This window comes from Silurus meridionalis, chromosome 15 (genome assembly GCF_014805685.1).
Source record: "Silurus meridionalis isolate SWU-2019-XX chromosome 15, ASM1480568v1, whole genome shotgun sequence".
Lineage (NCBI taxonomy): Eukaryota > Metazoa > Chordata > Actinopteri > Siluriformes > Siluridae > Silurus > Silurus meridionalis.
The window spans coordinates 23156694-23179569 of NC_060898.1; the positions used below are offsets into that span (position 1 = coordinate 23156694).

The 22876-nt window shown below is 40.7% G+C and overlaps 1 protein-coding gene across 1 annotated transcript; it reads right to left on the bottom strand.

Moving 5' to 3' along the window:
- Window positions 1–1041: 1041 nt before the first annotated feature.
- ubtd2 (ubiquitin domain containing 2) lies at window positions 1042–22241 on the bottom strand. Its single transcript, XM_046868522.1, has 3 exons — window positions 21846–22241; window positions 10918–11154; window positions 1042–2293 (listed from the first exon to the last, which is right to left on the bottom strand). The coding sequence occupies exons 1-3, from the start codon at window positions 21913–21915 to the stop codon at window positions 1908–1910; spliced, it is 693 nt and encodes a 230-aa protein (XP_046724478.1). The 5' UTR covers window positions 21916–22241; the 3' UTR covers window positions 1042–1907.
- Between the last annotated feature and the right edge of the window lie 635 nt (window positions 22242–22876).

Genomic DNA, 22876 nt, shown 5'->3' on the forward strand with positions numbered 1-22876 from the left:
ACACCTCCTCACAAATCTATACACTTCCAAACACCTCCTTAAAGCCGCTACTTTTTTCCCACGTTTTGAACCCCGCGACTTAAACAGCGAAGCGGCTAATTTATGGATTTTTTCCGGAGTTTTTCCCGGTTTCACAAACTTCAATCCAAAAAACTGAGCCCCATAACATTAGACTAATGAAATTGCGTAGCGGTTTCAGGTGAACCAATGAAACTCTTTATATTAAATCAGATGCGCTCCCACTGAATCGGGCCGCACCACATCATAAATATGGATGATGTTCCTCTGACGTTTGACCTGCCGCTCACTCGGACTGTCTACAGGAAATGAGAATCATTCGTCACGCTGAAAACAACCGGGCATGAAAACACACTTCACCTGTGTTCTGAGCTGCACGGCATCGGGAGAAAAGCTTCACCGATGGTGATTTTTAAACGCACGACGATGCCAAAAGAAAAACTCTTGAGAGAAATAGTTGTGAAAGGAAGGAGGAAGACAGTGAACAATGACTTTCTTGGTAGGCTACTGTTTAGATACAAGCCGTGTAACAGACACTGTCTTTCATTAAAGCCTGTGTAAAGTTCATTAGTTTCAGTGTACTGTTCACTGCGGCTTATAGACAGGTGCGGCTTATAGACAGGTGCGGCGTTCAAAATAAAAATCTTTGTCAAATTCAATGGGTCCGGAAATGACAGTACTCACACATATACCACAAACGTATTGAAAAATAAACCGTCTCACTTCTGCTTAGTGGATGCTGATGTTCTGACCAACGCAAGGTTTCAATGCAGTGAAATCAGGGAAGTATTTCAGGAACACGTCACTCCTTCACACACTCTTTCATCTATTCATTAAACACTCCTTAATATATTTACACATCTGTAGACTCATACGCTCAATTATCTACTCATTTACACACTCGTTCACAGCAAACCAAAAGTTTCCATGCATTAATATCTGGGTTTAGTTATTGGGTTTTAGATCTCCAGCAGAAACTTCAGAGACGGAAGAAGACGTGAGAAAGTACAAAACGAGGAGAAATTTGATTAGAAACGATTGTGTTTTAATTAAAAATGCATTCTGTATCAATAAAATAAACCAATGTTTTTTTTCCGACATGACAGAGGGCGTTTACAAACATGTAGCAGGAGGAAATGACGTCTCTGCTACGTTCTCCTCATCAGCATCACTTTATTCTGTCTTCAGTGATCTTCTGACCCTCGGTTCCCTCCACGACCCCTGAGTGTGGTCATGATGACGCTCCTTTTAAAACCTGCTCTTGCACGATGAGAGCAATGAGAGAAACGGAGGGAAACCTGGAGGAACCTTCATCTCGTCTCCATACAGCAATAAGGAATGTTACGTGAAGCCTCCAATGTGTCCAAACACACAAGCCTCAAATTGTCTCCGGAACAGCTCGAGTTATCACACAAAAGAATTTTCCCTTCTGCAGAAAAAAAACATTCACTTTAGATTGTTTTACAGTGCAAGAGAGTCGTCTAGACGTCTAGAAACACACTAGACGGACACCTGACATCAAAGAATCTGAACCTGGTGAAAGACATAAAAAGCAGATTCCTTCTTTTATATATATACTCTTATATTCCCCATACGTCTCATTCCGGAGATTTCTTGTTTTTTTTTTTTTTTAGAGAGAGATTTGTTAAAAGCCGAGCCGTGGCTGTAGGAAAGTCTCGTAGACGTCCGTATGTTCAGGCCTGCTTTGCAGACATATAAATGAAATAAAAGAAGAAGAAGAAAAGAAAGCACTTCATGAATCTGCTCACGTCTGTCTTTTGGAGCAGCGCGCTCCAGGATTCCATCCCAGGTAAGATCTCCGACGTTCTGCACGTCACCAGGCGATCGTCCGTGTCTCGGAGGAAAGAAATCGCTGGAGGATCTTCGCATCAGTTCTCGACTGGCGGCGGCTGGCTGACGATCACCTGTACGACGTAGTCTTTGGAGATGTTCAGCTCGTGCAGCTTCATGCGGTCGCTGAGAGGACGTCCCGAGAAGAACCAGCGCTGGCTGGACGCCTCGAGGCCTTCCTGCGCCTGCAGACGCCGCTTCATGAACAGCACGCTGTCTCCGGAGCGCACGGCCAGACGAAGGTCGCGACCCGTCGAAAGACGCAGACGAAGCTGGCACTCGTGTCCTTCGGTGGGCGGAGCCTCAGGGGCCTCAGGAGCGTCCGTCTCACTCTTTTCTTCGATCATGTTGACGGGAGGAGAGAGGCAGTAGACTGGGAGCTGGTAGCGGTTTCCCAGCTCATCATAGCACTCGGTTAGAGCACCTGAAGAAACACACACACACACACACACACACACACATATATAAAACAGAATTTTCTAACGTTTCTAGTAACTGCATTTCAGTGTAACTCAATGCGTCTTCGATTTGAGATCGACAGCCGTCACAACAAGGTTTTAATGCAAATAAAGTAAATATGAATACAACTTTTTTTTTGGACAAATAATCTTAATAGACAATATATGGTTTTTTTTGTGGACACCTGACCATGAGATTAGCTTGTGCTTCTTTCGGAACGTCCCATTCCACAGCTAGTCCCCATTTGCTGCTATAATGAGCTCCACGGTGCTGGAAAGATGTTGTGTTAGTCAAATCAGGTAGTCATGTAGGTGAGAAGGTGAGGAGGTCTGGGGTTGCAGTCAGTGTTCATATTCATGCCAAAAGTATTCAATAGGGTTGAAGCTCTGGGGTTGGAACTCTGGGGTTGGAGATCTGAGTTTGGAGCTCTTGGGTTTAACCTCTTGGGTAGGAGCTCTGGGGTTAGAACTCTGGGGTTGGAGATCTGGGGTTAGAACTCTGGGGTTGGAGCTCTTGGGTTGGAGCTCTGGGGTTAGAGCTCTGGGGTTAGAGCTCTGGGTTTGGAGCTCTTGGGTAGGAGCTCTTGGGTAGGAGATCTGGGGTTAGAGCTCTGGGTTTGTAGCTCTTGGGTAGGAGCTCTGGGGTTGGAGCTCTGGGGTTGGAGATCTGGGGTTGGAGATCTGGGGTTGGAGATCTGTGGTTGGAGCTCTTGGGTTGGAGATCTGGGGTTGAAGCTCTGGGGTTGGAGCTCTGGGGTTGGAGCTCTGGGGTTGGGTCTCTGGGGTTGGGTCTCCTAGTTTAAGGGAAGAAAAAATGTCATGCTCCTGCATCCAAAGACTTCCTATAAAATGACCCAATACCTTTTTACTTAACTATTCTAAATACAAACTCTTTTATGTTTTTTTCCTAATGATTTTTTATTCATTTGAGTTTACAGTATTGTTCAAAATAATAGCAGTACAATGTGACTAACCAGAATAATCCAGGTTTTTAGTATATTTTGTATTGCTACGTGGCAAACAAGTTACCAGTAGGTGCAGTAGATTCTCAGAAAACAAACAAGACCCAGCATTCATGATATGCACGCTCTTAAGGCTGTGCAATTGGGCAATTAGTTGAAAGGGGTGTGTTCAAAAAAATAGCAGTGTGGCATTCAATCACTGAGGTCATCAATTTAGTGAAAAAACAGGTGTGAATCAGGTGGCCCCTATTTAAGGATGAAGCCAGCACTTGTTGAACATGCATTTGAAAGCCTGAGGAAAATGGGTCGTTCAAGACATTGTTCAGAAGAACAGCGTACTTTGATTAAAAAGTTGATTGGAGAGGGGAAAACCTATAAAGAGGTGCAAAAAAAATTATAGGCTGTTCAGCTAAAATGATCTCCAGTGCCTTAAAATGGAGAGCAAAACCAGAGAGACGTGGAAGAAAACAGAAGACAACCATCAAAATGGATCGAAGAATAACCAGAATGGCAAAGGCTCAGCCAATGATCAGCTCCAGGATGATCAAATACAGTCTGGAGTTACCTGTAAGTACTGTGACAGTTAGAAGACGTCTGTGTGAAGCTAATCTATTTTCAAGAATCCCCATAAAGTCCCTCTGTTAAAAAAGGCATGTGCAGAAGAGGTTACAATTTGCCAAAGAACACATCAACTGGCCTAAAGAGAAATGGAGGAACATTTTGTGGACTGATGAGAGTAAAATTGTTCTTTTTGGGTCCAAGGGCCACAGACAGTTTGTGAGACGACCCCCAAACTCTGAATTCAAGCCACAGTACACAGTGAGGACAGTGAAGCATGGTGGTGCAAGCATCATGATATGGGCATGTTTCTCCTACTATGGTGTTGGGCCTATTTATCGCATACCAGGGATCATGGATCAGTCTGCATATGTCAAAATACTTGAAGAGGTCATGTTGCCTTATGCTGAAGAGGACATGCCCTTGAAATGGTTGTTTCAACAAGACAATGACCCCAAACACACTAGTAAACGAGCAAAGTCTTGGTTCCAAACCAACAAAATTAATGTTATGGAGTGGCCAGCCCAATCCCCAGACCTTAATCCAATTGAGAACTTGTGGGGTGATATCAAAAATGCTGTTTCTGAAGCAAAACCAAGAAATGTAAATGAATTGTGGAATGTTATTAAAGAATCATGGAGTGGAATAACAGCTGAGACGTGCCACAAGTTGGTTGACTCCATGCCACACAGATGTGAAGCAGTTTTAAAAAACTGTGGTCATACAACTAAATATTATTTTAGTGATTCACAGGATTTGTTGAATCCTAGAAACAAAAATAGTTTTGAGTTTGTACAGTCAACGGCATACACTGCTATTTTTTTAACACACCCCTTTCAACTAATTGCCCAATTGCACAGCCTTAAGATCGTCCATATCATGAATGCTGGGTCTTGTTTGTTTTCTAAGAATCTACTGCACCAACTGGTAACTTGTTTGCCACGTAGCAATAAAAAATATACTAAAAACCTGGATTATTCTGGTTAGTCACATTGTACTGCTATTATTTAGAACAATACTGTATACAGTTAAACAGAGATCACAATCCGATGAAGGTTTCTGACAGGAAGTTACGCTGAAGTTCAAGTGCAGCAGCAGGGAATAAAGAAAGAAACTGGTCATGTTGGGGAAAATTCCTTTGCCTCCCTGGAAATCCATTACACAATGCTAAAAATTTTACGTGTGGTTCTGCAGAACTTTCGGAGATTGTTTCTTTTGAATGTTCCATTCCATATCGAGTCTCCATTTGCTGTTATAATAAGCTCCAATCTTCGGGGTAGATGTACCACTAGATTTTGTGGAGATTTGTCTTTATTTAGCTACAGGGTGTTAGTAAAGTCAGGTACTGATGTATTTCAGAAAGTGAGGAGGTTCCTGGGGTGCAGTCAGCATTCACATTCGTCCCAATAGGGTTAAAGCGCCATAGCAGGAGATCTTCCACTCAAACCCATGTAAAGCAGATCTTCATGGAGCTGGATTTGTGCACAGGAGCATTGTCATGCTGGAACAGGTTTGGGTTTCCAAGTTCAAATGAAGTTTTCATGCTACAGCAACCAAAGACGTCTGATACAACTGTGTACCTCCAACTTTGTGGTAACAGTTTGGGAACGAACCACAATGCTTTTTTCTGTATAAAGAGTGGAAAGTCGGTTGGACCAGATGACATACCGGTAGAAGCGTGGAGATGTTTAGGAGAGATGCAGTGGAGTTTTTAACCAGATTGTTTAACAAGATTTTGGAAGGTGAGAAGATGCCTGAGGAATGGAGAAGGAGTGTGCTGGTACTGATCTTTAAGAATAAGGGAGATGTGCAGACCTGCAGTAACTACAGGGGAATAAAGTTGATCAGTCAAACCATGAAGTTATGGGAAAGAGTAGTGGAAACCAGGGTATGAGGTAACTTGTGATTAATCGCAACTTAATCGCACATTTCTATATTTTCTAAATGTACCTTAAATTAATACTTTTCAAGTGTTTAATACTCTAATAAACAAATACTGATGCTTTATGCAAATGTATGTTTATTATTAGTGAAACCAAATAGAGCGTGAAGACTTAATATTATAGTGATTATTATAGTGAATAAATGTGTGTTGTGTTGAAGGTTTTAATTTCGCCTCTAAAATTATATCTATATTTTTTTAAAGATCTAAACACTCCACCTCATAAACACTTAATTGCTCTCCCCGTTGTGCATTAAGATAAAACAGATGTGCAATAATGCTCTTTATTTATTTTCTTTATACAAATGTGCAATTTTGTTTTCTTTTATTTTGCTTTTTATTTAATCTAAATTGCACTTTAAAAAAATGTGCAACTGGAAACTTCTGTCACCAAAACAATTCCTTATAAGTGCAAACACACTACAATAAAACAGAAATGCGGTTGGTGCCGTTAAAATGAATTTGCGTTGATGTTCAATTAATTTTTATTTAATGTTCATTTTGACAGCCCAAATATATCAATATATTTATATGGTTATATATTCATTCTGTATACTTTCACTGAAAGGACACTGAAAGGTCAGTGAATGATTCAAAGCTCACACTGTAGTGACCTTTCACTCAGCTTCTCCTTTCATTTTCCAATCAAGTCTTTGAAAATCCCCTTTTTTTACAAACCGCATAACCTCAGTCTGAAGTGAGAATCCCGGCTCGTGATTGAGGTACGAGGTGATCAGAATGACCAGAATGAACGTTAGACTGAAGACCACACTGACACACACTGACACGTTAACCGTTTAAAGCTGACAAGCCAAAAACAGTACACAAACATTTACAGCTTTACGACGTTCATACAACTGAGAAGGTGAGAGTGAAGGGCCTTGCTTGGTCTTACAACCCTCCCATCAGAAGTCCAATGTCTTCCACAGAGCAACACTTAGTGGCTTTAAAGCTGGAATGTTCTCACTCCTAAAGACACGTAGACGTATGATGGCTGCCGCACGTTTGGAGAACTCAAACGAGCTGACGCTTATTAAAGTTTATATGATGTAAATGATGTCTGAGGCCCGGCGTTGCTTCTGCACGAAGATGCAAAGCCAAGATTTTCAGACTGAGGTATTTCTGACCTCCCATAACACCATTAAAACCCTTTAACCCGCGCCTGGACGACCTCGTCCTGAAACGCTCTTTTTTTGCACGTGTCAAATTCAGTTTAGTATAAATGGTTCATTTGGACCAATTTGGTTTAGTCGAATTTGATTAAGTCGGAAAATTTGGTACATCACAATAACAGGACAGTTATCTTGAATCTTTTCAAACGATTATGAAAAAACTGACTTAATTTCGCATGCTATATGATCAATACGATAAGATCAATAATCCTGATCAGATCATGAGGATCAGGTACGTCTGAAGGATTTTGAGACATCAAATTATTATCTGCAGATGCCAAACAACCTTGGATTTTTCCTCCTTCCTCCTAGACTTTCCATTGCAACATCTCTCTCCTATAACACCACCTTTAGATTTCTGGTCTGAAGCTCTTCTCCGCACACCAGCACCTCCCCCCTGAGACATTCCCGACAAAAACACGAGATCGGACTCTCAGACTCAATACAGCAAACTGATGGAATGTGTTCCAAGCGCAGAAACCCATCCCCCTGGCTCGCCTCCACGTCCCGGCACTGCGAGCAGAATAAAAATGACCAGATGGCTCTGAACAATCAGAAACATGAGAAGCCCTGCACATGAGCTGTCTGGAAAACTGCAAATACATCACATGGAGGTACTCAAGAGCCTCTCTGAAATGTTCTTACATCCGCAACGATTTAACTTCCTGTTTAAAATGGTTTACAAAACACAATGGCTTGGAATGTACAATAGAATGAAAAACACGAGGAACAGGAAAAAAGTCTCAAACCCAAGAGTGCGGGGAAAACGGATTTGGTTAGGGGCTTGAGAAGGATGTGGTGGTGGTGGTGGAACTGGACCGGTCAGAACATTTGCATTTACAGTATTATTAACCAGATTCCTTATTCTAGTTCTTTCCTCCAGTGGGAAATCTGTTGCTGGTATACAAAATTAATCCAAGCTGGAACTCACGTGAGCTCCGTCTCTCTTTCCGCCACCGTCGTGATTGTCATCATAAACCGGATCTCAAACAGCAAGTTTAATTTAATCTAGATAAATCCAGAAGAGCTCCTCTCTGAACATGACTTTTCCGTAGGTAATTGTTCGTACACAGGATTCCTGCGTCTCCTTATTTAAAAGTGAGTACAAGTCTTCTTCTTGAATCTATCTATCTATCTATCTATCTATCTATCTATCTATCTATCTATCTATCTATCTATCTATCTATCTATCTATCTATCTATCTTTTATCAATCTCTCATTATATATATAACAATTCCTTGAGTAACTCATTAATTTGCCTCAATGCTTCGTTTAGTCCATTGAACAAAACACAAAGCATCATGTTTCCCACGAACCGTTATTACTGACGCACCACCCTATGAACTCTGGAGCGATCTACACAGGGGACACAGATTAAACCATTTTATATTTTTATAAATAAAAATATAAAAAATTCATTTGAAATTGCTTCACAAATGGTTGATTTAAAAAAAAAAAAATCTTTGGTTTCCTGTTGGCTCGATTTGATATATGCAGAGGAAGCTCGATCAGTTCACGCAGTATTGATATGATTAGTATTGAACACGTTTTTTAAACACGAGTCGGATCCTGAGGTACCACTTTATCATTCCTTACAGTAATAATGACGATAATGTCGCTAATAGGCGTATGAAATTTAGGCAAAAAAGCCCATCCAAAGCCTAAAATTCCCTTCAGCTCTGGTGGTGTGCCATGGTGTGGAAAAAGTCCACACTCTGATGATTTCATACTCATACTGGCTGGGAATACAGCTGAAAGTATGACCAGGAGGATTGAGTTTTTCTCTGACACTGTTCATGGCTATAAAAAGACTCTTCCAACGCGAGAGATGACCACCCGGGTGAGATCCTGTCCTTCAGCTCGCTGAGGGATTTTTTTTTGGAGAGAACCAGTGTTCAGTATGACTGATGATTCGCTCTGCTCCATCGCAGGGGACGTGAGCGTGACATGCAGAGAAAGTTTACAATGAGCCACAAACCAGGACATCTGCTAAAACTTGAAAGCAAAAGACCTGTCTGACCTCAGATCTAAATTAGTGATTGGTGCGTGTGCATCCCCCCTGCAGGGTCAAACCCCAACAACTAGCCATAACCAGCCATAACCGCCACCACATGCGACGAGAAAGTGAAATAAGGACAAAGCTAATCGTCAGCTAACATCAGAACGACTTCACAATAACGCCAAACGAGACATCTCAGAAGCCACATTGTGGCTGTGATGAATAACTTTCACATTTTAGTTTTGTTATAAAAGTAGCTCAATATATCGCCTGTGATTTTGTAGTTTCGGATTACTGTTTTAAAGTTTATTAAATAATATATAGAGAGATTATATGATATATAGAGAGATCGCTAGTCCCCAACCTACAAAGGAAAAAGGAAATGCATGCCAATGATTCTTAAAGAATTGTGATCATTATGGGGTCTGTAATTTATTAATGAACCAATAAAAATCAAATACGTTTCCGAAAAGTCGAAAAACAACGTAACTCAGGAATCCTCTGTATATGTAGGTTTAGTCTCCGCCTCGCACTTTGAGAGAAATTTTATATTACTATTATTACACTTACACATACACAACAGTGCCAGGGGTATAAAAAGAAACGAGAGTTAGCGCAGTGTCACCGTAGCTACTCACTTCTGACTGGAAATACGATTTGTTTTGCACATGCAACTCTCTTAAAACGAGAAAATCCAGACAATTCCACAGATTGAGAGAGTGGATAAATGAAGACATTTTTTACACACACACACACACACACACACACACACACACATCTGTATTAACCAAATGGGGTCTAACAAATGTAAACTATTTTTTTTTTAATGTACATTAATTTAATTTAATAAATTAAATTGTTGACAATTTAACTGATTACTTAATTTCATTAATATAATGAAGTGTGGTGCATTAATTACATTTATTTTATTTTTTATAAAATATAAAATATTATTTAACTAAGTGTGCATTCTATTTAAAATTGGTTAAAAAAATGTAAATTGCTGATGATCACAAATGTTAATAATAATCTGTGTTAATAAAATAATTATTTTATGTTTAGCATATACAAATACATACACAAACATGTGTGGTGTTTGAAACACAAGCATGTTCCTTTTGTTTTTATGCAACAAATTCAGTAAAATCCAAAAATACATACGAATTGGACAATAAATAAAAAAATTCTATTAATTCAAAATAAATTCTAATAAATTTTTTAAAAGTTCTGTGAATCTAAATGGGACATTTTTGTCTCTACCAGAAGAACTTGTGTAAGATAAAGAACAGGAGAGAAGATGTGATCAGACTCCCTCACCCCCACACTCACACATGGAGGTGGAAGTTTAATGTTTTTGGGTTGTTTTGGAGAAAGGAAAAGATTCCAGAATGTGAAAGTGAACCAACGTTGCTCCTATTCCACACTTCATCACGTGCAGTTCCGTCTGGACTGCGGCTCATTGGAATCGACTTCACCAGACAACAAGAATGGAACGACCTGTGAAGTAACCGCACCTAAATCCTAATGAACTGCATCACAATACAGAAATCTCCAACCAGTGAAGAACATCTTTGGTAAGCATTTCAGCAGAATGTTCGGGAGTGTGTAAAGCTGTTCCCGCATGAACAAGGGAGGATTTTTGTTGAAAATAAAGTCGTTTGTTTGGTCAAAGTGAATCTTCATACTGTTGTATTGTCAAGTTTGATGCATAAAAACAGAAGGGACGTGTGCAGTGTTTCTCGAATTCCGAAAGACTGAATATTAAAATACACAATATATTAAATCAAAATAAAAAAATTGAAAAGTCTACAAAAAAGATACAAATAATCCCAAATAATAATTGAGAAAAATTCTAATAAATACTTGAATTGAATGTATGAAGATGATGATGATGATGATGATTTGATGTTGTACAGTTAAGGAGTATATTTGACGTGGAAGTGGTCATGTGATTACCATGTGGAAGAGTAATGCTCGCCCCGTCGATGATGGCCTGAGCTAGCTCGTGGTCGTTGCTCTCAAACGCCTGCACGGCGGCCTTGAGCGCGTCCCAGATCTCTTTGCGACCCTCGAAGGCAGGAGCTGTGTCCCAGAACTCATCACGTTTGCTGCGCAGCTGGCCGTCCGTCATCGGGTAATCACTCTTCCATTTGGGCTTCTCTCTCTTCAGGGGCTGGTTTCGCCCCAGAGCCACTACAGAATAAAGAACAGGAGAGATTACATTACGATGTGAGAAAGATCTGGCTGCTTTAGAGCTCTGATCTCACAAAGCCATGAAGATCTGCTTTACATTTTGTTGGACTGTAAGATCTCCTGCTTCAACACCTTTGGGATGAACGCTGACTGCACCCCCAGGCATCTTCTCACCTACATCACTACCTGACTTTACCAAGCGTTCGAATGAATCTCCACAAAATCTAGTGGAACATCTTCCCAGAAACGTGGAGGGAAGTATAAGTGTATTATAAGTATATATGGAGACTAAATGTGGAACGGGACGTTCAAAAAGAAGCACATAGAGATCTTAAGGTCAGGTGTCCACATACTTTTGGCCATATGTTCTAGTAGAATCTAAATAAATGTGCTGCTTCGAAACACCTGTAACCATAGTAACATCCAGGTCCAGTTCCTGGAAAGAATGAATGATGGATAGAAGAAACAAATTTGTTTATGAGTAAATGAATAAAGGAATAAATAAATAAAGAAAGAAATAATCTTGTGTGTTTCTTAAATGCAGACATTAGTTAACGTTTGTGAAATAAGTAAATCTTTAGAAAATGTTATGTAAAACACACACACACACACACACACACACACACACACACACACACTAACTAATTTAATTAACGTCGTCCATTTATTTAATTTGTGCATATTTAATGAATTACTCAGAATAATATATAAATTTAATTTATTCTATTTTACTTTTATACATTTTATTTTTTATTTAGACCAAGCAGATATTTTATTTAAAATTCTTTTATAAAATGTAAACTGTTGATGTTCACAAATGTCTTCCCCGTAATCGTACCAAAACTTGAACCGAACCGTGACTTAAAAAACGAGGTACCGTAAATTTTGTGTACCGTTAAATGGAGAATACAGTCATTTTGATTAACGGCTCGGGACACAAGATGAAACTGATGAACTGGAAATGAGACCTAGAACAAAAAAACAGCACCAGGAGTTCACCAGCATGAGCTATAACTCAATAACCAATATATATATACACAGTGGTGTGAAAAAGTGTTTGCCCCCTTCCTGGTTTCTTATTTTTTCACATGTTTGTCACACTTTAATGTTTCAGATCATCACCAGCATGTCCACCTCTGAATGGCTAAAGAAAAACAGAATGAAGGCTTTAAAGTGGCCTAGTCAAAATCCTGACCTCAATCCTATTGAGATGCTGTGGCATGACCTTAAAAAGGCAGTTCATGCTGGAAAACCCTCCTACGTGGCTAAATTACAACGATTAGATAGATGAGTGGAGCAGAATTCCTCCACAGCGCTGAAACAGACTCAGTGCAAGTTATCGCAAACGCTTGATTGCAGTTGTTGCTGCTAAGGGTGGTCCAAGCAGGTATTAGGTTAAGGGGGCAAACACTTTTTCACACAGGGCCATGTAGTTTTGGATTTTGATCAGAAACATTAAAGTGTGACAAACATGCAAAAAAATAAGAAATCAGGATTTTTTCACCCCACTGTATATGCACCCAATCCGACCGAAACCTGCTGAAACATCTGAAATTCCCTCGCATGTTACAGAGGAGAAGATGGTGGAGAAAAACCATGGTGCTTTAGAAAATCCAGAGCCTTCTGGCTGGAGCACAGAAGAGTGAAATCTCAGAGATGAACTTGCTGGCTGCTTCTCACAGAGACAAACTATTCTTCAAACGTCTACTTCAGAGGCCCCTCAGGGAGAGACGGACATTTATTAGGGCTAACATCTGCCTGCTGTTAGCTTACACACCAAAATCCAGAAGAAGATGTGACATTTAAGAGATCGTAATGAAATAAATAAATCAAGCACTAGCGCTAAGTGAAGACACTACATGCCCAGAAGCTTGTGGACACCATACGATTGGTATGTGCTTCAACATCCCATTCCACATTTACTCACATTTGTTCTTCTAATAACCTTCTGGGAAGATGTTCCACTAGATTTTATGGAGATTGTGTAAAGATTCAGTCTGCCACATGTGTGTTAGTAAAGTCAGGTAGTGATGTAGGTGAGAACGTGAGGAGGTTCCTGGGGTGCAGTCAGCGTTCACACTCATTCCAAAGGTTTTTAATAGATTTGGAGCTCTATAGCAGAAGATCTTCCACTCCAACCCTTGGAGAGCACATGGAGCTGGCTTGGTGCACAGGAGCATTGTGATGCTGAAACAGGTTTGGGTCTCCTAGTTAAAGTGAAGGGAAAAAATTTCATGCTGCATCCAAAGACTTTGTATACAATTGTGTGTCTCCATAATTTGTTTTGGAGAAGAAGCACAAATGGCTGGAAAATGTCCCAATAATTTTTTGTCACATAGTGTACATACTAGACATGGCTCAAATCGATGTCAGGAGAAACCAGATCAAAGGAATAATAATAAAAAAAAAATCAAAGGAAGTTCAATATAATTAGAAGTGTGGCATTAACAGCAGCCACCAGATGGCGCTTTGCCAAAGCTAGTTCAAGTGAAGGAAAAATTTAATACTAGCGCATCCATAGACGCAACTGTGTGCCTCCAAGTTTAAGGGAAAGTTTGGAGAAGAATCACATACGAGTGGAAAAGGCAGATGTTCCAATACTTTGGGCAAACGGTGTATAAAATCGATATAATTCCAAAAGAAACTAGATATTTTAAAAACGTTCTATTTTTCGGACATCAGCTAACCTTCTCCAGCAGAGGGAGCTAAACTGAACATCAAAAAGTAATTATCCTTTACTTTCCTTAAGAACCTTGTGCTTAATTATCCTTCACTTTCCTTAAGAACCTTGTGCTTAATTATCCTTCACTTTCCTTAAGAACCTTGTACGATTTCAGAGCATTTAAGCGACATGACTTTCCTTTACCATGGTGTACGTCACACTAACTAGTGGGGGGCAGAGTCAAAGGATTATACCGTAAGGGGGCGGGGCTAAAAGACAATACCGTATGGGGGCGGAGTTAAAGGACTATACCGTATGGGGCGGAAGAGACCAAACAAAATGGAGCTCAAAATCATTACCTTACTAACTCTTTTCTAAGAGTTAGTTACACCAAGTGAGAAGCTTCATTTCCCCACGACCCAAAAAAAACGACCACAGTCCGAGTCCGAGATGTGAGCAATAATACCAAAGGTTACAAAAATAATGAAGCAAAGGCTGAAAAAACAGACGAGTGAACCTGCTCACACGCACCCTCACTTTCGGGACTCGCAGCTGAAAATGACCTACATTTTAATGGTAACAGTTTACCACAATTCAGGTTTCTTTGGAAAGAAGACACTTTGAGATTTACTGTCCATCATTCAGAGCTGATGTTCCTCAAAAAGATCATAAGTTATAGATGCTGAAGTGCCCTGATTTTTTTTTTTTTACGCAATGAACGTGTTTTTATTACTTCTATGAAATCAGTCCAGAAAGGTAACGGGTTGAAAGCCACGTTTCATGAGTTTATATTTGAAATGTAATGAAGGTCTCATGAAACAGGAGATTCTTCTATAGAAACCACCACAAGAGCGTTCTAATATAAACCTGTGTTGTGGTCGGGACTCCTCCCAGAGTCTCAGCGTTATGGAAATTAATCACCACATAAGGTCGATCGCAGAAAACAGACTAGGTCTTGGCTCTTCTTCCTTTTTCGGCTGCTCCCTTTAGGGGGCGCCACAGCGGATCATCCGTCTCCATAGCCCCCTTGTCCTCTTCATCTGCCTCTTTTAAATGAACTACCTGCATGTCTTTCCTCACCACATCCATAAACCTTCTCCTTGACCTTCCTCATTTCCCCCTGTCAGGCAGCTCCATCCTCAGCATTCTCCTACGACACCCTCCTCTGCACATGTCCAAACCATCTCCCTCACCTCGTCTCCAAAACGTCCTTCTAATAAACTAATTTCCTGTCTTTTTCCAAGAAATGCATTCCCTAATGCGGCTCTTAATCGATGATGATGTCATGCAGGTGTATCTGTGTTGACTGTGTGGTCAGTGCGCCCCCTGGTGCCTGGGTTTATTAAACCACCATGTCAGGATGATGACGGTGATGTTAATAATAATGTTGATGTATATGATGGTGATAATGATAATGATGAAGAAAACAATAATGATAGGGATGATGATAGTAATGAAGATGATGGTGATGAAGATGAAAATGCACCTGATTCAGTTTACAGACGTGTTACAGAACACATGCCGGGTTTCAGCTCGGCCTGTTGCTGTGAACTGAACCACGTGAACATCGTTTTAAGTTTGGACCCAGGAGCCAATCCTGGGAGATCTCAGCTCAGTTCTCAGGGGAACACACACACACACACACACACACACACACACACACACACACACACACACACACATTTCTTACATTTATTTGAATCACATTCGTACAGAAGCCGGGTGATGTCATGTTGTTGGATATTGGGCCTGAGGCAGAAAAGCTCTAACTCCTGATGACAAACGTGAAAACTATCGAAATACATACATACATTCAGTCTAACGTCTGACTGGTGTTTTATTATATAGCGTTTTATCAAATGTATAAGCGTTGAGTACTTCAGAAGAAGTTGTGATTCTCCAACGAGACCTTCATATCAAATCTGGAAACCGATGAATCGCAACTGATAGTTGATTACTGTAACTATTGACTACCAGCACAAATCCATATCGATAGTTTTTCCGGCTTCCGGTCCGTTGTCGTTATGAGAGCGGCCTCTAGAGGCGAATCACTGATGCCACGTGCTGTTTGTTTTCCACACATGATAAATATTATATAATTTTTTTTATAATGTATTAATAATTTAATTACATTTATTAATGTATATATCCATACAGTGGAACCTCGGGTTACGAATTTAATTCGTTCCGGTACTTTATTCGTAACCTGAAAAGTTCGTATCCCGATACAAATTTCCCCATAATAATGAACAGAAACTTCGGTAATTCGTTCTGGACAACCAAAAATATTACTTAAATAAAAATAAAGCCAATATTCACTAATATTATTTACTTTTAACATGTTATATTAAAATCATACCACATAAAAACATACAAAAGAGGAAAAGATCTTTACCGGGTACTTTCCCTTTGAGAAGACTCGCTGCAGGAGATGACGTTCAGAGAAGGGGAGGAGGAGAGTTATTGTTTGAAGGAGAATCTTATTATATTATATTATTATATATTATTATATATTATATTATAGAATATTAAAGACAGTGTTATTAACACGAACGCTGAGACAATTGTTGCATTAGAGGGAAAATGAGAGCTGTTTCTTTAAGGCTACTATCAGTTGGTATTGAAGTCCAGAGTGAAATTCATTATGGGTATTGTACTTCGGAAAAGACTGTACCCCTGCTAGTCTATCTTCATAAAAACAAGTAAAGTGGTTATGCATCGGCTAATGTTGTCCATCTCATCATTCCACGAGCATCAACTAACGAGTTGTTACGCTGCCGCCCGGGAAAAGTTCAAGCGGATAAGTAACACGATGCTCTCGCTAGGGACACAGGACGCTAACTGATGTGACGAGCTGCGTGGATAGAGCAAAAACAACCAACTTGCCTGCGGTTTTTTGGTGAGCGGCGTTCGTATCCCGATATATTGTTCGTAACCAGGGGCAAAAATTTTGATGAACCACGATTCGTAACCTGAATTATACGTATGCCGGGGCGTTCGTAACCCGAGGTTCCACTGTATTATTTTTTTTCACATTACAGTATTTTTTTCTTTTATTTTTATAAAGTTCAGTACTATTTTACGTGGAGTGTTATGTTTTAATTAAGTACACATTTTAAAAACTAATGGTTGATTTAGCGGTTATTGGCCAGTACGATCGAAGCTATCGGTAAAATCCGCGATCGGGTCGACTTCCGGCGTAACGTACACCAACACAGAACCTACAGACTTCCTCCTCACTCGCTCATCCGAACCCCACCCCCGATCACACGGCACTCGCGGCTCTGATACGGACACGTGCAAACAATCATCGATTTTAACGAGCATCTAAACAGGCCTATAAAAAGCCTCTCTTTTTCCCCTCTTGCCCGAGATTGGAAACAGCACGCCACAGAGTTCCACGAGTTTGTTCAGGATTAGTGCGAATTTCATTTGCAGTTCGATCCCCAAAGAGCGTTCCGAAGCGATCCGAGCGACTCCGCTATGAAAACAGCGTTATGAGAAAATGACGTATTCGAAGTGCAGCAGGACATCTGGGAACTATTGGTTCAAAGCATCCACAAAATAAACCCCAGAGTGGATGTTATACGTAGTTCACACGCACAGGGACGAACGTGTAGACGAGGAAAAAAGAGAAAAAAACAGCTTTATTCTCCAACGATGTCTGAGACACAGTCAGGCTCGTCGCAGGATGGAAATATACAGCAGCGTTTGTTTAGCGTCCGTCACACTTCCGTACCAGAAACAAGATTTATACTGCGGCTGTGCGCAAAATCGCTTCCACTTTCCTGTCATCAATTCCACAAATCAAGGGAGTGAACGAATGAAGGAATGAAGACATTTTTGTTTGCTGAAATAAGTAGAACAGCTAAACATAAAATATCTTTAGAAGATTAAATACTAAATGAAAAAAAACACACACACACACACACACTTATATACACATCTGTATTACCCACATCTGGTCTAACAAATGTTAACTTTTATTTTTCCATTTCTTTAATTTTATTTAGTCAATTTAATTTAATCAATTATTCAATTTAATGAATATAAAGATAAAGTGTTTTAAATTAATGATTTATTCCATTATATATATATATATATTTTTTTTTTTTTTTTTTTTTTATTAAATCCCAGCAGGTTTTTATTTAAAAATTATATATATAATTAAAAAAAAAATTTCACAAATGTTAATAATAATAAACTGCGTAAAAAAAACGACAAGAAATGTTTTTTTTCCGTTTCTTGAACCGAACCATGACATAAAAACAGAAGTAGCTACCAAACCGTGACAAACCGTTACACCGCTGAGCTTCTATACTGCGCATTGTTGCAAAACCAGGAAGTAAAACGTGAAATGATGAGTAAATTACAGACAGCGACCTCTGCTGGACTGGTGATCACAAAAAATTTTTCGGTCAGAAGTATTGGGACACCAGACTTTAGGCCGTAGGTGGTTTGTCTTCAAACTGTCATCTCATAATTTTTTAGGATACTCAGGAGTCCAGAAACTTATGGCCTTATAGTGTACTGTATATACCTTCTAAAATCCCCGTTTTTTTATAAAGTTGCAATGAAGCGTTAAGGAGGTTGTTTTCGTGCCATCTGCATCTTTCAGATCCTACCCAGCTGCGTCACGTGTCCCAGAGGTAAGAAACCAGTGGAAAGAATAACGGCAACAGATGACTCATTTACGTGAGCGCTTCAGTTCGGATCACATGATAAGCGGCAGGTCGAGTTGCACAACTCGTGCCTTGTCTTACGCTGAAGAAAAGAGGAGGAAGAGAAGGAAGAAAATATCACGCTGAGCACAAAATCATCTCAAGCGGCGGTCCAGGATCACGTGTCCTGCCACAAAGCACGCAAGCAAAATTTGTACATTTGATAATTTCATAAAACTGAGCAGTTGATGGTTAAGGGCCTTTTTTCAGGGGCCCAGCAGTGGCAGATTGGTGTTGCTGATATTTAAACTCACAACCTTTCAATCAGAAAGCAAACGTCTTAACCACTGAGCTTCCACTTGCCCAAAAAGGGAAAGCAGAGAAGTTAAGGGCTAGGGGCCTTTCTCAGGGGCCCAGTAGTGGCAGCTTGGTGGTGCTGGGATTTGGAATTGTGACCTTCCGATGCACTGTAGATGTTCTCGCCATTCCGCTCAGTCTCTTTATCACAAATGCTGGAATAAATCAGCGGTGCTGCTGCTACGGACGTTCTGAAGTCCATCCTGACGTGAAGAGCAGACCTGATGTTAAACGCTATTTCTACATTACATTCCATCATGGAATGTACTTACCGTGCTGCACGTGTGCTACGTACCGTATGCACGTAATCCAATCGGTTATCGCGATTCGTTATTGTGTTTACAGCGCACGGAGCGTCCACGTGAAAAAATGAGGTGATCAAGTATTTATAAAGGAATCGTCATGACGCTCGGGCAGACATGAAACATTCATGCCGTGATTATGGTTTAGAAGAAGGTGGGAGCTCAGTGGATAACATGTTGGACTTCTGATCAGAAGGTCATGGGTTTAAATCCCAGCACCACCAAGATGCCACTTCTGGGCCCTTGAGCAAGGCCCCTCTTACCCTTAATTGCTCAGCTGTTGTCGCTTGGGATAAGGGTAGCTGCCAAAACACGTTATTAATAACACGTTCAGCACAAACTTGGGGAATTCACTGGGAAATTCGTCCCTCGTACTAAAAGGTTTCTTTCGGCGGCGAGTCCGTGACAAATCGATGAGGCGGGAGACTGATGACGCCGCTGCATAATGCAAGACGTTTCGTATTTCAGCTCACACACGTGTCTCAGTGTCACGTCTCTTTCTCTGTTCTCTTCGAAGGAAATCGATACAGCGCTGAAGTGTATGATACGGCATTAAAAAATAAAACCATATGATGTTATTCAAACAACATTCCGATACATTCCTCCTGGATGTGATTTGGTGTTGGATCGATTTCCACCAGGGAGCTTCTTTGTTCTTCACTTGAACTTGGAGACCCGAACCCGTGTGCACAAATCTAGCTCTGTGAAGATCCATGGGTTGGATTTGGTGGAAGATCAAATTTTGCACAAATCCCAAGGAAAACCTTAATGCACAGAAGATCAAACGCAGGAAAACCCTGGGGTGATGTGATGAGGCTTCTGCTGGAGATGATGTATGCAGGAGGTGCAGTTGTGGCTCCAGTGAAAGGAGATGTGTTCAATCGTCTTTCTTGCTTTAGTGATGACGTTCACTCTCACTGTATGAGATGCAGCGCTCTGTTCTACTGCACTTCTCTATAATACTGGGATTAGGAGGTGGATCGGTTTTGGTAGGACACCAGTGAAGGCCGAGGGATGAAATGTACATCCTGCTACTGATAGTTTTACAGAGCGAACGTCTTCTTTCTTCTTCATCCCAGAACATATCTGACGAGTTCTGTTCTCCTCCGGGTCTCTCCTTGAGCGTTTGATTTTGCATCTGGAGCTCACATGACGGGTTTATTGGGATCGCATTTCAATAACCGTCTGCAAACACACACACACACACACACACACACACACACACACACAATCTATTGTTTTTGATTTGTTTGGTTTGTTGGGCGTGTAGAGAACCAAACCTGTTCCAGAAATCCAGCTCTATGAAGATCTGCTTTCCATGGGTTGGACCTCCTAGAGCTCTAAACCCTATTGAGCACCTTTAGGATGAATGTGAACGCTGACTGCACCCCAGGAACCTCCTCACCTTCTGAGGACCAGAGACCAGAGTCCCTTGTCTCTTCCTTCTGTTCAGATCTGCACGCTTCATCTCGACGTCCTACCTCTGGAACTGGAGTGCTCTAGAACTGGAACTTCTATGAAGTTACTGAGCGACTCAAAAACTTTGAGGATGAATTTGGACTGTAATTAATATCAACAGCTTGCTACAATGTGCTCAGGACCTTCAGTCTGCACGATTTCTGCATTTAAGCGTCCATCACTAAACACCTCAGCAATGATGGAACTGAAATGAATGGACATTGAGTCTCGTTCCTCACAAGGTTTTTTTTCTCATGAAATCTCAGGGAGTGTTTCCTTTGCCACAGTCACCACTGGCTCATTTATCAGTAACAAACTTATAGAAAATAAAATGATATATTCCGACTTTATAACTGCTTTATGTCTGTAAAGCTGCTCAGAGACAACGTCCACTGTGAAAATTTACGCCGTATGGGTTCGTAGCTGAACCACGGCAGAAACCTTCAGGTGGGTGTTGGGGATGAATAGGGGTCTGGGGGAGAAGCAGATTGTGGGTCAGAATGCAAAAGCTTCCTGGATCAAAATTAATGATCAGAAACATCAATCACACCTTTTCTTTGTCTCGTTAGCCACGCCCCCTTAAAAAGAACCACGTGTTCTACTGTATCTAACGTTAAAAGCAACATCTGTACCGGAAGTCATCCTTCTGCAACAGGAAACAGCACAGGACGTCTGTGTGTGTGTGTGTGTTTTTATTTACACTGTTAATAAACACAAAAAACATCATTTTACAAGCGGAAACGCTGCACGGAACCGGAAGGAGGAAAAAAAGAGAAGAAAAACCGTTAGCTTTTATGTATCTTCCTACTGCGGCGTCATAAGTTCCCTAAAAAGTCTTCTGGTGACTTTCACACACACACACACACACACACACTCATCTAATCATGGAGATACTCAGGGTGGAAAAATAAACCCACACTGACCCACATTTCTGCTAGCAAAAGATGCTAGCAAAAAAAAAAGCTTAGCATGGTACAGGGATGGAATGTATTGGAGATGGAGGGAGAGAAAGAAAAGAAGAAAAGAGTGCAGATGTGTGATGCGTTGATGCACGCGTTTATAAAAGTGGACATGGGCTCCAGAGACAGCATGGAGGACATGGAGTGGACTGAGGAAGAGAAGATCACATGCACGCTTGGGTCGGTGTGGAGACAGATGGAGGAATGGAGAGATGGAGGGATGGAAAAAAAGAGAGAGGGGTATAATAATGATCGAAAACATGGCCGGCTGCGTGCAACTTTCATTTCCTACCTCCGGTTCCGTCCGAGTTCTCGTTTAAGCTGCCCGAAGAGTCATGATGACTTCCCACACAGCCACCCATGGATGTTCTCTCGCGGTTCCTCGCTTCCCCCCTGTCCTCCTCCTGTCCTCCTCCTGTCCTCTTTTATCCCCGTTTTCTTTCCCAAACCAATGGACAAGGACGAGACGAAAGCATCAGCCGGCCAGAGGCGGGCTGCCGAGAACACACACACACACACACACACACACACATACACATACACACACACATACATACACACACACACCTCCTAACCCTCCTCCAACTTCGCCTTGACCTCCCTAACCAGTCCATGGTCTCCTTTACTTTCTTTTTCATTTGTTTTATTTATAAATAAATAAAAGGTTATTTTTAAAAGAGTTTTCCGTAATTAAATGTCCCCACAAGGTCACCACCATCAGATATTTCTTTCCTTATGGGGACATTTCATCTCCCATCCAGGTTTAAAAAATCTGCTAAATGTCCCCATAAGGAAACCGCACTCACTTACTTGAGCACACACACACACACACACACACACACACACACACACATCCCAACAAGGTCAAAAAACATTTTTTTCTTTGTGGGGACATTTAATCTTTATCAAAATGTGCACAAGTGTCCTTGAAGTATTTGTTTTACCGTCTTCTCTTTATACTTTTTACACTATTGAAAACAAATGTTAATGAAACTGCATAATGTTCCCATGAGGTTAATAGGAATTTCTATCCTTTGGTTACATTATCATGTATTAAGTTATATACACACACACACACACACACACACACACACACACACACACACACACACACACACACCATAAACAAGGTCAGAAAACCGATATTCCTCTCGTTGTGGCGAAATTTCATTTTCATCAAGATGAGAAATGTGTCCTTAAAGACCTGCCAGAATGTCCCCATAAGGTTGGTATTGTTAGGTATTTCTATCCATTGAGTACATACACACACACTTTGTGGGGACATTTAATCTTTATCATAATGTGTCCTTGAAGTATCAAGAT